The 18,367-nt window shown below is 39.4% G+C and overlaps 2 protein-coding genes across 5 annotated transcripts in view; one reads left to right on the top strand and one right to left on the bottom strand.

Moving 5' to 3' along the window:
* The window catches only part of LOC135167395 (43 kDa receptor-associated protein of the synapse homolog), a 124,342-nt gene that overhangs the window by 19,904 nt on the left and 86,071 nt on the right, over positions 1–18,367 (bottom strand). For 3 of the 4 annotated variants that reach the window (XM_064130551.1, XM_064130552.1, XM_064130554.1), the window contains one exon: positions 1,843–2,282. In XM_064130551.1, the coding sequence (XP_063986621.1) occupies positions 1,843–1,880 (38 nt within the window). In that variant the 5' untranslated portion in view covers positions 1,881–2,282. Of the gene's footprint in view, positions 1–1,842; positions 2,283–4,980; positions 5,150–18,367 lie in introns of those variants that run through there. The other variant, XM_064130553.1, reaches the window with a different exon arrangement.
* The window catches only part of LOC135167406 (myogenic-determination protein), a 30,511-nt gene continuing 26,811 nt past the window's right edge, over positions 14,668–18,367 (top strand). The window contains exons 1-3 of the mRNA XM_064130570.1: positions 14,668–14,745; positions 15,320–16,412; positions 17,688–17,958. Of these exons, the coding sequence (XP_063986640.1) occupies positions 16,174–16,412; positions 17,688–17,958 (510 nt within the window). The 5' untranslated portion in view covers positions 14,668–14,745; positions 15,320–16,173. The remainder of the gene's footprint in view (positions 14,746–15,319; positions 16,413–17,687; positions 17,959–18,367) is intronic.

Raw genomic sequence — 18,367 nt, forward strand, 5'->3', positions numbered from 1 at the left:
TTGACGACTTCATTTGTATGCAGGGAACCTAGAGGGAAATATTCTATAATTTTGAAACTCGAGTGGTATTCAGGGGATTATTTTTCCTATCCAAATTTCGGCCAAGAGAATTGTGCCATGACATGAAAAGAGGTTTATTTGGTTAAGTGTCGTTTGTTTACCAAAATATTCAAAAAATTATCGCTGATATTCGAGGTAGGCTATACAAAATATCAACAAATGGTGCAGTTCTATTGGCTGAAATTTGGGTGGGAAAAATAATCAGTAAAAATTACGAAACAGTTACGCATTTTGCGGCTGAACGTTCCATTGTTTTTATGAAACGTTTTGGACTTTTTCCTGAAAGTTCCGTAATTTTTACTGAATTCTGTTTTGCCTTGTTTCAACTCCTAACAATAATCACATTTTTCCTAGGATTATTTAATCATTTCTTGATAATCCTAACTTCAATTATTTAGTTATCGAGAATGGAAGAGCAATCGTGAGATTCAGCTCTCCCCGTGCAAATTTAGCGCACATAAAATATTTAAAAAATTCCAACAATATAAAATACATCATTGAAGCTCTCAGAATTATCAATTGAATTATCTCAACGTTCCCCCTCCACAAAAACTGAAGTGAAACTCAATTAGCACAATTTTAAGAAGCGATTTTCTACTATAATAGAGCTCGTCGTAAAAAGTGTCATGAAGAGTGTGAGACCGTTGATAGAAAGAACCAGACATGGAGAAGAGGAAATGGCTATACATCACTGAAGATAAAGGGTTCTTGGCCAGTGGCCCGGAGACCGAGTTTGCAAACCCGTGGCAGCATCGTGGATTCCAACCACGAGGATATGGAATCACGCGCCTGAGAAAGCACTACTCTCTGTCCTCTCACCCTTCTCCATCCTCACCGCAATGCGACTACTGCAGTTTCCAGAAGTTAAACACAAAAAAAGCCCTTTCATTAGTGTAAACAATGAATGGATTTTTTTTTCAGTAGAAAGTACGTAACTCTAACACTCCATCACCGTGGTAAATGGTTTTACTGACGACTATTCCAGGCAGTGATGTTACCAAGTACTTTTCCCTTCATATTGTCCATGCACTATCCTAATTTCAATACCACAAGTCAGTCTACCTTCCTCTCTGGCTCTTGGAAGTTCAAGGACACTCACTCTTGGTGACATGAAAATGTAGGTAACTTTATTTGTGCATCAGAAAGCTTCCAGAATGCAAATAGCTTTTGGGTGAGGGAATAGCAGAATGGAAGTGCTGAATGAAATTGAAAGAGAAATCCAAATTTATTCTGTCATCGAGAATGCAAGGAAATGGAGAAAGTTTGAAAAAGTTGAGAAAATTGGGAGTTGTAGGGCCTCGCTACACTCACTGCGAAATCATCGGTTATGGAGATGGGTTTTTGGATGAATATTTCATTCTTCTTTTTCCTCCATGTGGAGAAGAATAATACCGAAGATTAAACTTTTCGTGAAATATCGTCTGCGCGGAATAATCAGTCATTTAGAGTCGAAAACTTCGAATGATGCTATGGAAATCAATTTTGGATTCGGACGCCGATCGTTAATTTGTAGAAAAATGTGGCTGATGTGGCTGAAGGCCTTCCGGCGATGACCAGTTGCAAGTTCGCACGGGGGAATTGAATTAATCTCTAAAAATTGGGTGTGCGATTCGAACATTTGGGAATCGAGAACCGAAGAATTAGAAATGTAATAAAAAACGAATTAATTCGTATATTCTTCAGTTCGATCAGAAATAAGTGATATTTATGTGCGTGAGAACTGATTGGGGAGGGGAGAGGAGAGGGGGGAGGAGAGGACTATTGATATCTGGTATAATATACCCGAGGTAATCCTTGGACGCGACAGACTCCCATGACATGGCTGTGGAGCTTCTTCCTCCGCACCACCCACTCTCCCTCTCCTCCTCTTCTCCCGGTCGTATTCCCGTTGTATCCCAGTTCCAGTCTCATCTCGCGCCAACGTCATTGTCCCCAGTACCGCCGCATCTGCATGCCACACTTAGACAGTACATGCCAGTTTGTTGTCAACAATTTTGTGGAGAAAACACTTTTATCTCCTACGGATGATTTAATTTAATTTCCACTTATCCTGTTTATTCCTCGTGGGTCGGCGATTTTTTTTATGAATTCGATTTTTTATTGCGGATGACGACGAGACGAGGTGGAGGATTTCGAATTTTATGGTTCCTCTCGATGGGGATTTAACGGCTTTTCTTGAGAGATTTTTGCCAGTCCATGGTGTGGTGGTTGGTATTTTTTACCTGAAAGAAGAAATTATTGCGGTCAGTTTATCACAGGGAATCGTCGACCCAACACGTTTCGATTTTCTGTCAAAAACTCATTTTTCGGAAGTTAAAAAAAATTATCTTCCGAAGATATTTCGGAAAATAAAGTGTTTCAGAAGATTTTGTCTTCTGAAGAGATTTTTGTGAGTATTACGATTGGTCGATTCGTACCCCAACTAAGACGAAGGAAGATTATTTCCGCATGCAAAGATGAGCGTGAATAAGATAACATGAGATATTTGGAGATATCTGTCGCATCTTGAAAAATAAATTACCTCACCCTCAACAGGATAAGATCACAGGACATGTGGGGTTTGTCTGACGGCCCTGACGGATCTTTATGGCGGTATGACTGCACAATACCCGACATATATCTTACATAATTTACCTCGTACATTATCAAAGATACGTCAAGATTTTATGTTCTATTCAGTAGCGAAGTGATAAACCCAGAGAACTTCAGATAACTCTGAAAATTAACAGTCAACGCTCCATGAAATTTAATTTATCTCCTAGAAATAATGAAATTATCGCTAGGATCATTCAATCATTTCTCGATAATCCCAATTTAAATTATTTATTTGCTGCCAACGGCAGAGTAATCATAAGATTTGAATATTCATGAATATTTAATCGCCAGTATTTTTTATAACTTCATACAAACCACTTTTGTTTTTAAAAAATTGGGAAATAATTTTTAATTGTCTGGGCATTTGTTATCACAACGACGAATGTATTCACACATTAATACCTCACCGTCATAAACTAACCATAATAATTTTCGAAATATTCTCCTCTGAATTACCGAGAGAATGAGGTTTACCGTGTCTGACCAAACCGCGACTCGTTCTACTTTGTCGACGTGACCAAGTGTTAACCGTCGCGCATGAAAATTCACTTCTCACTCTAAGAACGAAGAGATGTGAATGGACCGAGGGAAGTTTAATGTTGAAACACAAAGAGTTCATTTGTGTCATCAGCAGTTGTCAAGTTATTATGACACCACTGTCCCAGGATAATACGCGCACACACGTCTCCCACGGGTTTTCTCCAGTGAGGTTGTTCTTCATTCGAGAAAATGTCGTAAATGGTAAAGTGGTGGAACAGAGTAGGAGAGGGGTAACCGCAGAAATGAGGAGGTAATAGTAATTGTTGAGGCGCGTTATTATGTCAACTGGCGGCAGTTTGAGTATCTGGGCGCGTTTACCCCGGCTCCACGAACTCGTTGGCATTGCCGTACGAATCACGTTCCAGCTCGTTACTGAGTATGCTGTTTAATTGCTATGCTCGTTATCACGTTCCCCCTTTTTTTATCATTATAATTGCGGTTCTTCTGTGCTGGGAATTATGTTTAATACACGGAGAGAAATATTCTTTGAACATTACGTATCTGTTCCGTAATCTGCCCGTCAAAATAATATTCAGTCAAAATTACTGAATAACTATTACTGAATAACTATTACTGAATAACTATTACTGAATAACTATTCACTGTTCACTGAAAAAGTGCGTAACGATTTTGGTATTTTTACTGAATATTGCTAGTCAGCAATAATTACGGAACAGACACATAATTTTTTAACAATTTTGTCTCTTCGTATGGACGAAAAAGGACTGACTTGGACTTCGAATATTTTTATGGAAAATTCCAAAGGAAACCAGATGTGATGTGATCGGGGAACTTCCGGGGAATTCCCGGAAGTTCCCAGAAGATTCATCACCAGGAAATTTTATTTCCACAGCATTAGATTCTTTTACAATCGAGGGATTGCGATGTTTTCCAATACATTCACCACATTTTTTTTACATAGAAAAATTGTAAATGATTCAATTGAACTTCTGATAACGAAACTCTGTTTCTAATTCTGTCAAAAATACGATTATTTTACTCCAACCGATGATCATTATTAATCCCATAAAGTTTGTACTTCATTAATTATCCGTCAATGAAGACAGTTTTATTGCGCCACCACTAATCGAGTTTGTATCACCCCCACCCTCGATAATATCCGCAACAAGAATTTTATCAACACTGTTTATCGCCCTCGGCGTAACCGTAAAATGAACAACGATACTCGTTACACTCTGCGCTTCTCCCTCACCGTGTCGCAAAGTATAATATAATCTTTTCTCTCGTCGTCTCATTTGTCCGCCGAATTGGCTATTTCACGTTAAATTATTTGCCGCACACCACCAGGCATAAGTGCTTTACACCCTTCCACTCTTAATTTCCATCAAGAATCATTCCCATAACCCACAACTACCCTCGCCCCTTTCGAACCCCCTCCCCTGGACAGGGTACAAGAGTCTCGAGGTATCGCTTTAAGCTCACTCAAGCCCATTCTCCTCTGTCGTTTCAATGTTATTCCACCACTGTGCAACGCCTTTCAACATTTACATTTCAAAATTCATGAACCGAGAATCACGATTTTTATCCATTTTATTATTTCTCACTCATTTTTTCCTGTTACTATTTTTTTTTTCGGTCTTGAAAAGGTCAACAAGACGAGAGAGTATTTTAAACCGTGAAACCGCGAATATAAAGGGTGCACCGCAAATTTATTCAACTCTCCAGGATTTATATGAAAGTCAGTGGAATATTTTTTTTTCCTTCGAGTGAAAGAAAAATGTGAGAAAGAAATCAAAAATTCACAAAATCTCACTGACTACTCACTCGTAAAATTCGATGAAAATTTCCTTGTCTACTTTTCTCGTCACTTCACTAAATTACATGAGCCTAAACAAAACGGTACTCGATAATCGCTGGAGTGGAATAATCATCAAACAATAGTTTACGATTTAATTGTCAGGTAACACGAGGTGCAAGTGATCCGTACGACGGCCGTGGGAGGACTGTCGCGCTCGAGCCGCAGCAGCCCGCAACACACGACCCCAACCCGACCCCCTTTTCTCCTTCTCCATGGCCCTGCTATCCGATTCTTCCCCGCTGTTTCATCTCGCCCCTTCGAACGGTGAGAACCACCACCCCTCCACCCATCCAACTACCCCCTCCCCCCTCCCACCCACCCGCAGTTTCGCCTACATCTCGTTATCCACCCTCGGCTACTATCGGTAAACTTCTTAAGCCAGGGTGAAGCCCGTCTTCACCGAAACACGACGATGTATATTCGTGGTAACATGTAACCTCCGGTGTGAGTGCTACTTGCCCCTTCTATGAGAGGCAACACTTGGGGGACTAGTGAGGACAATGTTGGAGGTATTGTATGGGATGTTAATTTGAGAGGTCGATGCTTGAGACTTCATTGTGAAAATAAAGAGAGAAAAATATTTTTGAAATGAAATTTGAGATGAGAAGGAGAATGGTTTATGGTGCCCGGCAATGTTCGGAGATTTGTAGTAATTTTGGAAATGGGGGTGGAATTTTTTTGAGGAGAGAGTGACTGGTGAATGTGAGGTGAACTTGATTTTTTGGGGGAAGTACTCAAGGTACCGTAGAAAATGTCCCAAAATTCTGAGGCAATTTTTACGATACATTTAATAATTTTTCTTGAAAAAGTAAAGTTGTAATTCTGTAATTTTTCGAGTATTTTTCTCTCCGGATAGAACGTCAGCGTTATTGCGTTCATTATTCTCAAGTGATGAGAAAAGTTCTGGGAATATACGCATAAATTAATTTTAATTTAATTTATGTTCTTCCATGTTAATTTAATTCACCTCGAGTTTTAGAACAGGAATGTTTATATATATGCATACATGCGTTATTTATGTATTCATATGTGGGAGAATTTTGTAGAACGGTGGGGTATTTTTTCCAAAAAAATTCCGCTCGTGCAGGACCTTTTCATTGAGAGTAACTGGAGCTCATAAATTGCTGGGAAAAAATTCAACAATCCAATGGAAATTGATGCACCCCATAACATCCATCCCAGGACTATTCAATAACCCGTCAGTTTTGCCTGGAGGTTAGAAGATCCACCCCTTTGGCATACGAGCATACCAACCTCTTTCTTTCCTTCTTTATTTCTACTTGAGTTCTACTGGCTGGGTAGTCCCTGTCATTGACGTTATCGGTGTCATTCGTTTTTCATCCAACGATAAAGGATATCGAATCGCGTTGGTGGCTTATGTGAAAGTGTCCTGGGGCATATGAGGTGTGTGCATTGTACTAGAGGAACATCGAGTGCCGAAATATCAGACTTCCACTGGCTGAAGCCCCTTCACACGGTTCTGTACTCAGGATACCAGGGAAAATCGCTCGTTGCTGCTGGTAGAGAACTTTGCGGGACCTCGAGCCAATGGAAAGACGAGTTTTCGAGTGGGAGAATTTATTTCCCTATTACATTGGGAGTATGTACATCGTATTTTACATTGACTACACGGAAAGAAAAATTCTTTAAAAATTACGTCACTGTTCCGCAATCTACCAGTCAAAATAGTATTGAGTAAAAATTATGGAAAAATTGTGAATTTTTTATTTTTAGTACCCTTAAGTGCATAACAGCTCCGTAATTTTTACCGAATATCTTTTTGACTGGGGATTTTTACATAATAGTAGAGGTACAATAACTTAATTAATGTCGATGCGACATTTGAAAAATGGTGCAAAAATTCAGGGAACGTTTTTCAGATTCAGGGGATGAAAAAAAAAATGTCTAGGTTTCAAGATACGACTTTTGAAAATCTTATTTAAGATCTCTATTGTCTCTAGTCTATTGCATTTTGCATGGAAAGAATTCACGACCCCACTCCAGTAGTAAACATCAAGTATGTCCTGAGGAACTAGAAAAGTAGGAACAGTTTGTCTTGGCAGCGAAAACTTTTAGAATACGGCGCAGGCATTTTCCCTCAACAACTCTAAAATGAACTACAATATAGACACTAGTGTTTTAAAGACCCTTAATTCGTCAAGATTTAATAATCCACCGTCTGCTAATAATTATGCGGATCATAATTATCTGCAACATCTAAGAGATAATTAGTTCTTAAATAATTTTTTTTAATTCATACGCTCGTGTAAAATGTAGAATAATTTCCCTAAAAAATTATCTCCATCTCATAAGGAACATTTTCCTGGAGCCGAGAGCAATTACTTGAATGCAAGATAATTGTTTCTTCTCCATAATTCAACAATATGATTATTAATGAGCACTGGCCCTCTGAATGTACCCCCGATAGAGCCTCCCCAATTATAAAACTTTGAACGGCCTTTGGAATCCATTACCATGCAACATATGGCGGGTATTCTAATGGCCCCCTTTTCACTCTATCCGTTGAGGGCCGAGTCGCCTGTCCCAGAGCGTCCATTATCGATGAATTAAAAATCGCCAACGGCACAATGGAGACTCGATGAAATAGCACTGGTGCACCCACATCGATCAGTGATTACATCTCATCAATAAAAAAAATTCCCCACCGGTCAGCCCAATTTCATGAGGAATTTAAAAACGCAATTAACAACTCTTCATAATTACCAGAATACCGTGCATTGTATCGGAAAATGTAGCGTACACGGCTCCATTTGGATACACAATATGCCGCAATTAGACTCCAATTACATCGGCAGAAGTGGGATAAATTATAGGTACATTGCGTTGTTACACCATTAGGGACAGACGAACTGTTTGGGATTTCGAGGGGGGAAAGGGTAAATTTGATTCTGGCATCGAATTGTTAAACGTTAATGCAGGGACAGGGTAAACAGAAATTTTACAAAGGATACATTGTTCTAAATTGTCTGGGAATTAAACGGTACTTGAACTGTTAATTATGTGAATTTTAACTCAATTTATTGTCAGGCGAGGAGAGAACTAAATGGAGGGAAAAATTGTTTGACGATTACCTGGTTGTTAAATAATTATATAAATAATATACATATATGTGCGTATATTTCTTTCTCTTCGATTTACCATTCAGTAAATATTACCGAATGTCACCGCTCAAATGAATCATTCGATAACTGTTAATTAATTTTTCGGTAACTATTAATTAATTTTGGTGTCTTCTGCTGCAATAATGTCGACTGGTAAAACTTACCAAACATTATTAATATCAACTGAATTATTCCATCAGTCAAGTTTCTGAAATCCTTTTTGCTACGTAACTGGGTATCGATTGGACGAGAGAATGGGGGAGACACTCACGAGTCTATCCCAGAAGTGAGGGGATAAGTTGATCTGAAATCAGAAGGATTCTCTACGTTTTTGACCCAGAGTTGGTCTACATATACATGTATATGCTCATATCTCTCAAGGAGAACAGCGTGGTCGCACCTCACTCGCATACGAATCGGCCCTTGTCCTTTAACCCTACGAGGAGATGAAAAAGACGGAAAATAATGGAATGAAAATGTCATCGGTCTGGAAAGTTTTTTTTTGTATGGGGTAATTTCTGGGAGGGGATTTTTTTAGTATAAAAACCGTCGGAATTTTTCGTTTCGTCTGGGAGGGTAGGTATGAATCAGGCGTGGGGAAAATGTGAATCGAACATTTATCGTGGTTAATCTGGTGTGAAGAGTCACATGGCTAGTGTAAACGCTGGGGAAATTCTCATATTTTTGAGGTATGCACTCTCCGCTGGGTTCTCTCGCGGGAATTTTTGGGAGCATGATGGAGATAAATTTTGTCATTTTTCAGACTTTAAATATACGATGGCGAGTTTTTTTAATGAAAGGGACGAAATTATTTTTCATAGAAATTTCATCATGTTTTTTCTTTCAAATTGAAACTGGGGATGTGGACGCGCGAGTTTTTCTATTTTCTGCCGGAAAAAAATTTTTATAATATTTATAAATTTATTGACAGTTAACAATTTCAATATTTATCTTTATTCCGACATCTTCACTTCTAAATTTCGTGTCATGGATAATTTATATATTTTTTTTATTGGATCATCGACCAACTGATGTGAGAAAGTTTTGTAGAATAACTAATGCCCTGAAGACGTTCCTGGCTGCCTTTGGTGGAGTTTATCGAGGATTCAAAAACCTCTACATTGGTATAATTTTTCTGTGCAGACCCTGTGATTATCATTTACAAAACTTATCAGAAATATGTGTAATTTTATGACTTGGTCTTGATACGGTATCACTGTTAGATCCAAACCACCTAAACGCGTAATGCTTCTCATCCGGGCCGAACTCAGTGGGTCACCTAGCGTCGAATATCAGGCTCGACATACCTTATGAAGGTCGAAGGGCTTGCCAATTCCAATTTCGAGGAGGATTACAGCTCCGCAGAATTTCCAGAGAATTTCGTTACCGGAAATTCAAAATTCTCTGAAAAATCCAGGTGACCGTATTTTCGCAACTTTCTTGAGTTAAAAAATCCCAAAATTTATAATAAAATCGAAAACTCCATTACCTTCTTTCCACGCCATTCTAATTATTCTGTTTAAAAACAAACCTTAATGAAAACCCTGATATTCCGTTCAATCATTCCACGAAATTCCCCAAAATATCGAATATTCAATCACTCGAAACTTCCTCCCATTTCCCGATCAAAATTTCCACGACATTTTCATCCAAAATTGAATTCCATCCGCCCCCAGAAAAATTCCTCAGCAACGGCCCATTGAATTTCAATCTTCCCGATGCTTCCTCAAAATCCTCCAGAGAATTTTTCCACTCAAGATCAAGACCAACCAATCGAAAACCCAAAAAACATCAACTTCCTCAACTTCCGAATTACGTCCCATCCCGTACCGTCACAATCCTCTCTTCATCAGTCAAGTAAATTCCAAAAAATTTCGTTGCTCTCCATCTCCGACGATTCCTGAGGGAGAAATCGTGTGAGCTCCGTTACAACTGAGAACGTTAGCAAGAGAAACTGGGGAGAAAATGAAAGAGTATAAAACACACATGAGGGTATCCCCATAAAAGTGGGCGAGGCATTGGCCTTACGTGAACTTTAAGCTTTAGTGTATGTAGGTGGGCATCCCCCAACGAATCCTGCTGAAGGAGAAATAGTCGGGAGACACATTTGGGGGAAAATAGTACGGGGGTAGTCAGGTCGGTAACTGTATCTGTGTACGCGTGACCCGTTTTCCGTCTCAGTCTCATCTCTCGGCGGGTGGGTGGGGTGGAAAGGGGGAGGAGGAGGAGGAGGACACGGGGGTTGGCTCTTTTGGGTGTTGGTGGTTGTGCCCACGGTGTTTCTCCCCCCGATATTTCGCGAGGACGCACGAGTGCCAGCGATTTGTGCCGAGAGGTGCAAAGGAATGAAGAGAGAGAGAGAAAGCGCTGGCCGCGCCCCACTCTAGACCCGACGACGACCTCGGCCGGAGCCAGCACCCCTGCCACGACAATCATCCCTCTTTCTCTCTCTTTTTAACGTGCCCTTACGCTCCCCTGAAAAATTAAATCTCGGGTCTTCAAACGCCCATTTACGTTTGCTCGCTCCTCCGAGCCACCCGGAGAACAATTGTTTGTATCTCATTGTTTGGATTTTTATGGGGTTGCAGAGGGAATAACAGAGGGAGTGTCAATAAACATGACCCTTGTATCAAATGAAGTCTAGGTAAAAAATCGATTCCCCTTGACCTCGATGTGGAATTTATTTCTGTCAAATTTCGAGGGATTGAAACATTGGGTCGGTGGCGAGATTCGATTGTTATTGGTGGATGGATTGATCATGGGGTTGGGGGTTATTAGGGGATATTATTGTGGGTGAGCTGATGGGGACTAATAAGGAGGGATAGACTGGGTCCTTTTTTACTGGGGATTTTTATGTAAAAATTGCAGACGTATCTTTCAGAGTTTAATCAACGAGATGGTGAAGGTTATCATACGGTCTCGTCGCATCCCTTGCGATGTTTTTTCAGCCCCTACTTTTTTAATCATCGTCCTTGTATGTACCTCAGTGTCCTGAAGGCTATTGACAACATTTCACAGATTATTAAATGTTTTTTCTCGAAATATCAACAGGGAAAACCCTGAATTTTGTGCAAAAATGAAATAGAACTGTAGGAAAACCACAAAATTCTGGTAAATACTGTTCATAAAATTTTTATTTCTGTTCATAATGTTTTATTGTAACATCTGTAGTTAGTAAAAACTTCAGTAAAAAAGGGAACGTTCGAAGTGTGAGGAGATAATCATAATCCTCTGCTCATCGAAGGCTGAATTGATAATCCCCAATGGAAAATCCCTAACATAAAACCGATACTAGAATTGCAGATGCGTGAGCTTTTCAATCTATACACTTGTTCTCTCTTCTTGTGAATAGAACAATGACCAGTGTGAATGTATGAAAATCAATGACACACTCTACTATTGGTGAGTTTGAATTACAATGAGAATCTGAATATCCACCGACGTACCTCGATGATATTGAACGATACGATCTCCAGGGGGGGGTTCCACTAAGGAAATTCACGGTTGGGTGAGTTGAACTTGGAATGTGTGTTCGTACGAGCGTAAGTAGATTAACCGCGAAAATTTAGCACACCTGGGCTTTTTTCGATACTCATTCCTGGGGGCGGAGTACCGTGAGAATTGGCAAGTGCGAAAATTGCCCACATAATCCCCGCTGTCGAGAGTCCCGTAATTTTTGGTCAAACGAAATTTCGGTAGTTAAAAACTTATCACCCGCGCATAATTTTCGAGCTGGAGAATTTCAGGGATGGAAATTGCTTCCTACAGCGATAATTAACGAAATTGATATAGCTATATCAGGAGAATTCGCGGAGGACGAAGATTTCTTTGGGGTTTTCATAGGAATTTAATTTTTTTATTAGAATAATGATTGCTTATCATAGGTGCAAAGCCGAACAAATGTATTAATTAGTTTAAAAAATTAAAATGTGACATCAGCGGATAAAAATATAATTGGAGAAGTTCCAGAATTTTCCATATGATTAGACCGATAATAGTATTAATTTTTCAATAAAATTCTAATAAAATGTCACTAGAATGTTGGAGTCTGCCAGCAGAAATACATTACGAAATACACTATCCCATTGCCAGAGATATTTATATTTCCCGCGTCTCAGTCGAGAAGTGCTTGTGCTGCAGTGTTGTCGCGATTCCAAGCTGCGCACGCACAATTTCTGATTTTCGTGGGGTTTTAAACTGATTATTTCGCCCAAACAATTTTCCCAGACTCCCTAAATGACTATTTATTATTTTCTTCCATAAAAACTCAATATCTAACTGCAAAATTTCACAAAAACAACGACCTATTTTGGAAAGTCTGAAATTGCATTTATTAATAAAAATTCCTTCCATAATTCCCTGACTTTTATTATTTAAAAAAATGAATAAAATAATAGAAAGCACAATGCACTGAATTATCGTCGTGGGAAGTGAGTTTTCTTTGTCTACCAACGTTGACTTTTATCATTCCCTTTCATTGTTCCACCTCCACCCCAGAATTTATCCTCCTGTTCATTCATATAAAACCGGAAGGACCCTTCTCCCTTAAGCATTACCGAAACCTTGGCCGAATCGGCGAGCTTGATTCTCATACCCACAAGTGACTCTGGAAATAATATAAGAAACCTCGAACGAGTATTTCTCCCTTGGAATTCACCCCAAAGAAATTATTCTCATCTGCATAAATCCATTTCCTTATCGAGTATCCTCGACAGTTTTCCAACGTTGAATACCTCCAGTCGAGATTATTTCAATGAGCCAACCAGAAATTTGAGTACACTGGAAATTGAATCGAGAATTGTTGAATCAAGAAGAGCCCCAGTAGTTTCTCCCATGAAAATCTAAAGGGCTGCAACAATAAAAGCCATTTAAATGGTCTACTACATTCAGCATTTTACCATTCTCACAAATGTTAACGAAAAAAAGTCAATCTAGGATAAAGGGGCGATACAATTTCCAGGCATTAAAGTGAACGTTGAAAACTTTACTGAAGAACGATGGAAAATGGATAAAAAAAAATACGAGACGAATGGAGACAGGAGTACCCTGGATGATAAAGGAGAAACATTAATACCAGTCATTTGGAAATTTATTCTCACTCTGAGGCAAAAGCATTTGATATCGTTTAAAAAAATATTGTTACAGTTATTACCAATATATGAGTATTCCACCTCACAGTCTGACCTATATATTGGTATGTAATGGGAATCCCTTCGTTGGTGGTTTGATCTCGCTCGTGCTGGGAGTGACAAGCCCTCCAGCAAGTTGTATATCCTCCCTGCATACTGAAATAGTCCTTCGTCAAGCCCTTGACACGTTATTGATTGAAGGTACTGCGAGCAAATATTTTGTCATGAGTTGCTCGGGGGCAGTTTGCTCCTCGGAAAAGGAGGACAATCTGTTTGGCTAATCACAAAATGTGCTGGGAATGCAGAGGGTGATCATGGCCTTCAGCGAAGATCACGATTGCTTAACTCGAGCATATGACTCGATGGGTGATTCTGGATGTCAAATGATCGTCTGTTGATCGGTCTCGTTGGCTCAGTCCTCTGAGATGGGTGATTTCAATTGGGAATAAATTTAATTTTGAAAGTTTTAATTATGACTTTTGTAATTACATCGCCCTGCAGCGCGCCGTCGGTCTCGTCTCAGAGAGTGGATGAGCCACGAAAAATGAAAAAAATATAATGTCTAACTGATTGGCGTGTGACGATAACCAGTGGTACAACGTGCTTGGTGCCACTACACAGTTTTCCCGTCTCTCGCTCGTCTGGATTATTGCCAGGATAATTTTAGCTTTTATTCGACGCTCAATAGACCATTCTAATTCCCCGAATCCAACGACTACTCGTACTTACGTGTGTTACACTAGTTTCTGGATTATATCGGGGTGAGGGGATGGGTATGGGGGCTGAGGAAAAAATGATAAAATGAAAAATAAAAAATTAAATAAAAATTAAAGGAGAATGTAAAATGCATTTTAACGATCCTCACGTGCGCCTGCGGGTGACCTGGTGCTCTGGAGGCGTGTGCTATATGACTTGGTTGGCGCTCGTCGACTCGTTGGCGGAATTTTCGTTTGATATGCAAAATTCTACTCGTGATATACCGACAAACGAGAAAATGAAATGAAGGACTTTTGATGTATCCTCGTATGACACATTTCAAGGTACACGTTTTGACACTTTTGTACCACACGCCATTGTCTCATACCATTATACTCGGGCTGTTATGTTTCTGGTGGTCGTGTGACGTATTTTTTTTTCGGAGAGAATATTGTACGTTTTTTTAAAAAATTTCTACAAATTTTTTTATATGCATTATGGTTGGAATAAGCCGAGTCGTTTCAGTCTTTTATGGCAAGTTTTTTTTCTTATTGCAGACTTCTTCTACTTTTTGCTGCCTAATTTGAATTTATGATGAAGTCATTTCTCATGATTTTTTATAGGGGATGTGAAGAGCATTATTTTACCGTCGCGGCGAAGGAGATATGGGTTTTTTTGGATCGCAATTTTATGGTCAGTCGACTACCAATTTTCAAAGGAGTGACATTCAATTTGATTTGGAGGGGTAAAATTGGGAAGTTGTAGGGGTTAAAGGTATTTCAAGGTAATTCTCTAGTTTGAGCATCAAAAACCGTAATTAACATAAAGAAGACCGAAGCTGGAAATTTACCCCATTTATTTATCTGTCAAATTAACATTAGTATTAAAATGGTAGAATTCAATTTAGTTCCACCATTTGCATTTTCAGTGAATGAATCATAAACAGCCACTAGTCATTCCATCAATCCATTCAATTTGTTTTGACTGTATTCAGTAACACGGCTTCTACCCCAGTTAATTTTTATTTCAAAAACTATCGAGCATTTGATTATTAAAAAAATCTAAATTTCAAAAACTTCATCTCAAATCCAAAATGCACAATCTCAACCAGAAAGTGATGGTTGTATAGCTATTTTTGTGAGCTGTTCACAATAAAAATTTAAACAAAACGTTCGTAAACATTTCACCCAACTCCACCCTTAATTACAGAAGGCTCCATAATTATAAAAACACAGTCCATTGCAAGTTCTTTCTCAACGTCCCCCAATTTTCCTGAACATTAAAATCTTATTCAAATTATTATCCACGTCTTCACCTACACACTCCGATGATGAATTGAAATTAAACCGTTAACCCAGGCACTGACAGCCAGATAAATCCGAAAAAATCACTCATCGCGGTTTACACGCTGGTGTCAGTGGTGGCTATGAGGAGGGGGTGGAGGAGGGTGAATAAGTGGGAGTGGTGGATATTACCGTGGGGTAGGTCTAATTAATGATACAGCACCATCCCACGACGCTATAACTGCCAAACCTAATGCATCTATGACAAGCCAAGAGAGTGGGCGTGTATAATCTTTTGACTCCAAGTTGATTATCCCAGTGTCCAATTGGCCCAACTCCCCCCCACTAGTGTGCCTCAAAAATAGTCGGGGCTGGCCTGTGACACATGTAAAACGTAAATATCCAGAGCTAAGACACTGGTGGATGATGAGGGAGAGGGAAAAAAAAGGAAGAAAAAAAAAAACAACGTGTGTGTGGAAGTGAGGGCAAACCATGTGGCATGAAACATTGGCTCAAAACTTTTCACTCTGATCTCTGACTTCGTGATTGTCGGAGCCGGGTCTACACTGTCAGAGGCGTCACATTCAAATTCTCAGAGAGATTATTCATAATTTTGAGAGAAAACGAATCGTAATTTTTTAACAATTTTTAGAACAGTTGGAAACGAAGTAAATAAATAAGTAAATGAAATAGATCAGATGAATCAATAAATTATCATACATTTAGTGACTGATCTATCGATTTATGTGATATCTGATTGGCAGTAGATACAGTGGTGCGGTGTGAAGTGTGGGAATAAAAATTTTAAGCAATTGTGATTGATTGATTGATTGATTGATTGATTGGATGATCAATACCATGAGTGTTGTGAGGTACTAGATAAGAGAAATAAGTGCTGGTGATATACCAAGACGTAAACACACTGTGAAATGATGACCCTTATGACAGACGTGGGAAGTTATCCCTATGAAACGAGGCCCTCGTGCGATACTTACCATTCACATCACCATCACCATCGGCACTTTTACAGTTCACCGGAGGCGGAATATTTTTCGAGTTATGGAGGTGAACGGGATAGGGAAGAGCAGCAGAGAACTACTAGTGCTGATGGAAGTGCTGCATCACCGGAGAGCATTGCTTCTGGTCATTATCGGCATGATCAGATGAGGTATTCATAACTTTATCAAAGGGAGAGGCGATTTGGATGATTACCAATTTTTTTGTGCATGAAAGAAAATTGTTAAAGCCGATTATTCCAGAGGATAATTACTATTGAGTCGTAGGTTTGTGAATGAAGAGGCAATCTGGATAATTATAATTTTTTTTTTACTGGTAAATTATTTTGAAGGATTTTATTTAAGTTTTTCGTCAAAAGCAAAGTTATGAGCAAGTTATTTTATTTAAGTTGTTCGTCGAAAGCAAAATTACAGAACAATTTTCAAATAATTTATCTCTCAGTGTGACGAGCCTACAAAAAAAATCAAAAACTCAAATGTAAACGACGACAGCGCATTCATTTAATATTTAAAAAACTGCTCAATTGAAAAGAACCTCTGTAAAACTGAAAACAATCGATAATTGTAGACTACTAAAATGAAAACCAATTTCATGAATTGAATTCAACATTAGAATCCCCCCAACGAGGGTAATAAAAATGGAAATGTTCCACCTCCATGATAAAGCCCTCCTCCACTTCCCTTTATTCTCTTCCACTTCTACCCTCACACACTATCTTGTCAAATTGCTTCAAGTACCCGAGAGTATATAAAATCCAACCCCATGAATGATGCGCTCGAGATGCTCGGTTCGACGTTAAAGCCAGAAAGACCGTGAAATATTGGCTTTTCTCGTTCTTTTCAATTCAAGGAACAGAGGGTGATGGAATTTCTGGACACGGGGGTATGAGAAGGGGGGAGGGAGAGAAGGAGTTTATGTACAATGGCGAGAGGAGTGTTGGCCCAGTCGAGCGCCTATGGATTTAGCTGACACATTTATTGATGCGCTAAAGAAGTTTAACTCCGCGGAAATCGAATGACACGAGTGTAATGAACGGAAAGAGTTGATTGCTTATGTGTCAGGGAGTGACGATTGATTTGTTGACCTTTAAACTGTTTTCACTTTATGCAAATAGATAGGGGCGGGATTAGCGAGGGGCTGGGGTGATGGGCGAGGGGTGATGAAGAGTTTCAATCATCTTTGGGATTTTAGGAAAAAAATTGCGATTAGTAATTCCGACGAGTGAAGGGGGTGTGAATCGCTCTTCACTCTTGGAGAAAATATTTTACCCTTGATTGATCACCCTTCAGGATCTGATGACTTTGGTGACCACCGCGGACACGTCTTCCGGGTTATTTGGACTGAATGCATTTGGAAGAATGAGAGGGATGATAAGGGATTTAAATCATGTGATAGTTTTTTTATAAATCCATTGGTGGTTTCGCAGATCAAATTATCTCCCAGACTCTGACGACGCATCGTCAATCCTCTCTGCTGATGCGTCAGGGGATCCAGAGTCAACTTCAGCAGACGGTGATGAGACGACTAATGAAAGTGAAAGTGTAGAGCACGTGCCACATCCCCACGTACTGGACGCCAGTTCACCCCATGGGCCACGAAGGTGCCTGCTGTGGGCCTGCAAAGCATGTAAAAAGAAGACAGTGACAGTTGACAGGAGAAAAGCAGCGACGCTGCGTGAGAGAAGAAGGTTGAGGAAGGTCAGTCCCTTCGAAATTCCATTTGATAAATGTCACATATATTCTTCAGATTTTTTCACAACCTGCAGGATTTTTTTGCAAAAATATTTGCCCTGTTTTGGATTTTTTTTTATTTTTTAGGGGGTAGATGTGAGGCTCAATTAGTTCGTCATTTCTTGGAGGAAATTGAGCCCAGTCTTTTGACCAAATTCATCTAACATTCTTTCATTATGTAAACATAAACATGTTTGTATAAATTCACGAGCTTCTCCAATTGTTGTTACTCCCTAAAATTTAACTTCCGGAAATTTCCGTGGGTGAATTAATTAAAATTGACAAGCATCCGGGAATAATTCACTCTTAATCACCCAAAAAATTTCATCATGTCCCTTGAAAAAACCCAAATATCCTCGTTAACTTCACCGTGCAC

Source organism: Diachasmimorpha longicaudata, chromosome 11, assembly GCF_034640455.1.
Source record: "Diachasmimorpha longicaudata isolate KC_UGA_2023 chromosome 11, iyDiaLong2, whole genome shotgun sequence".
NCBI classification, from domain to species: domain Eukaryota; kingdom Metazoa; phylum Arthropoda; class Insecta; order Hymenoptera; family Braconidae; genus Diachasmimorpha; species Diachasmimorpha longicaudata.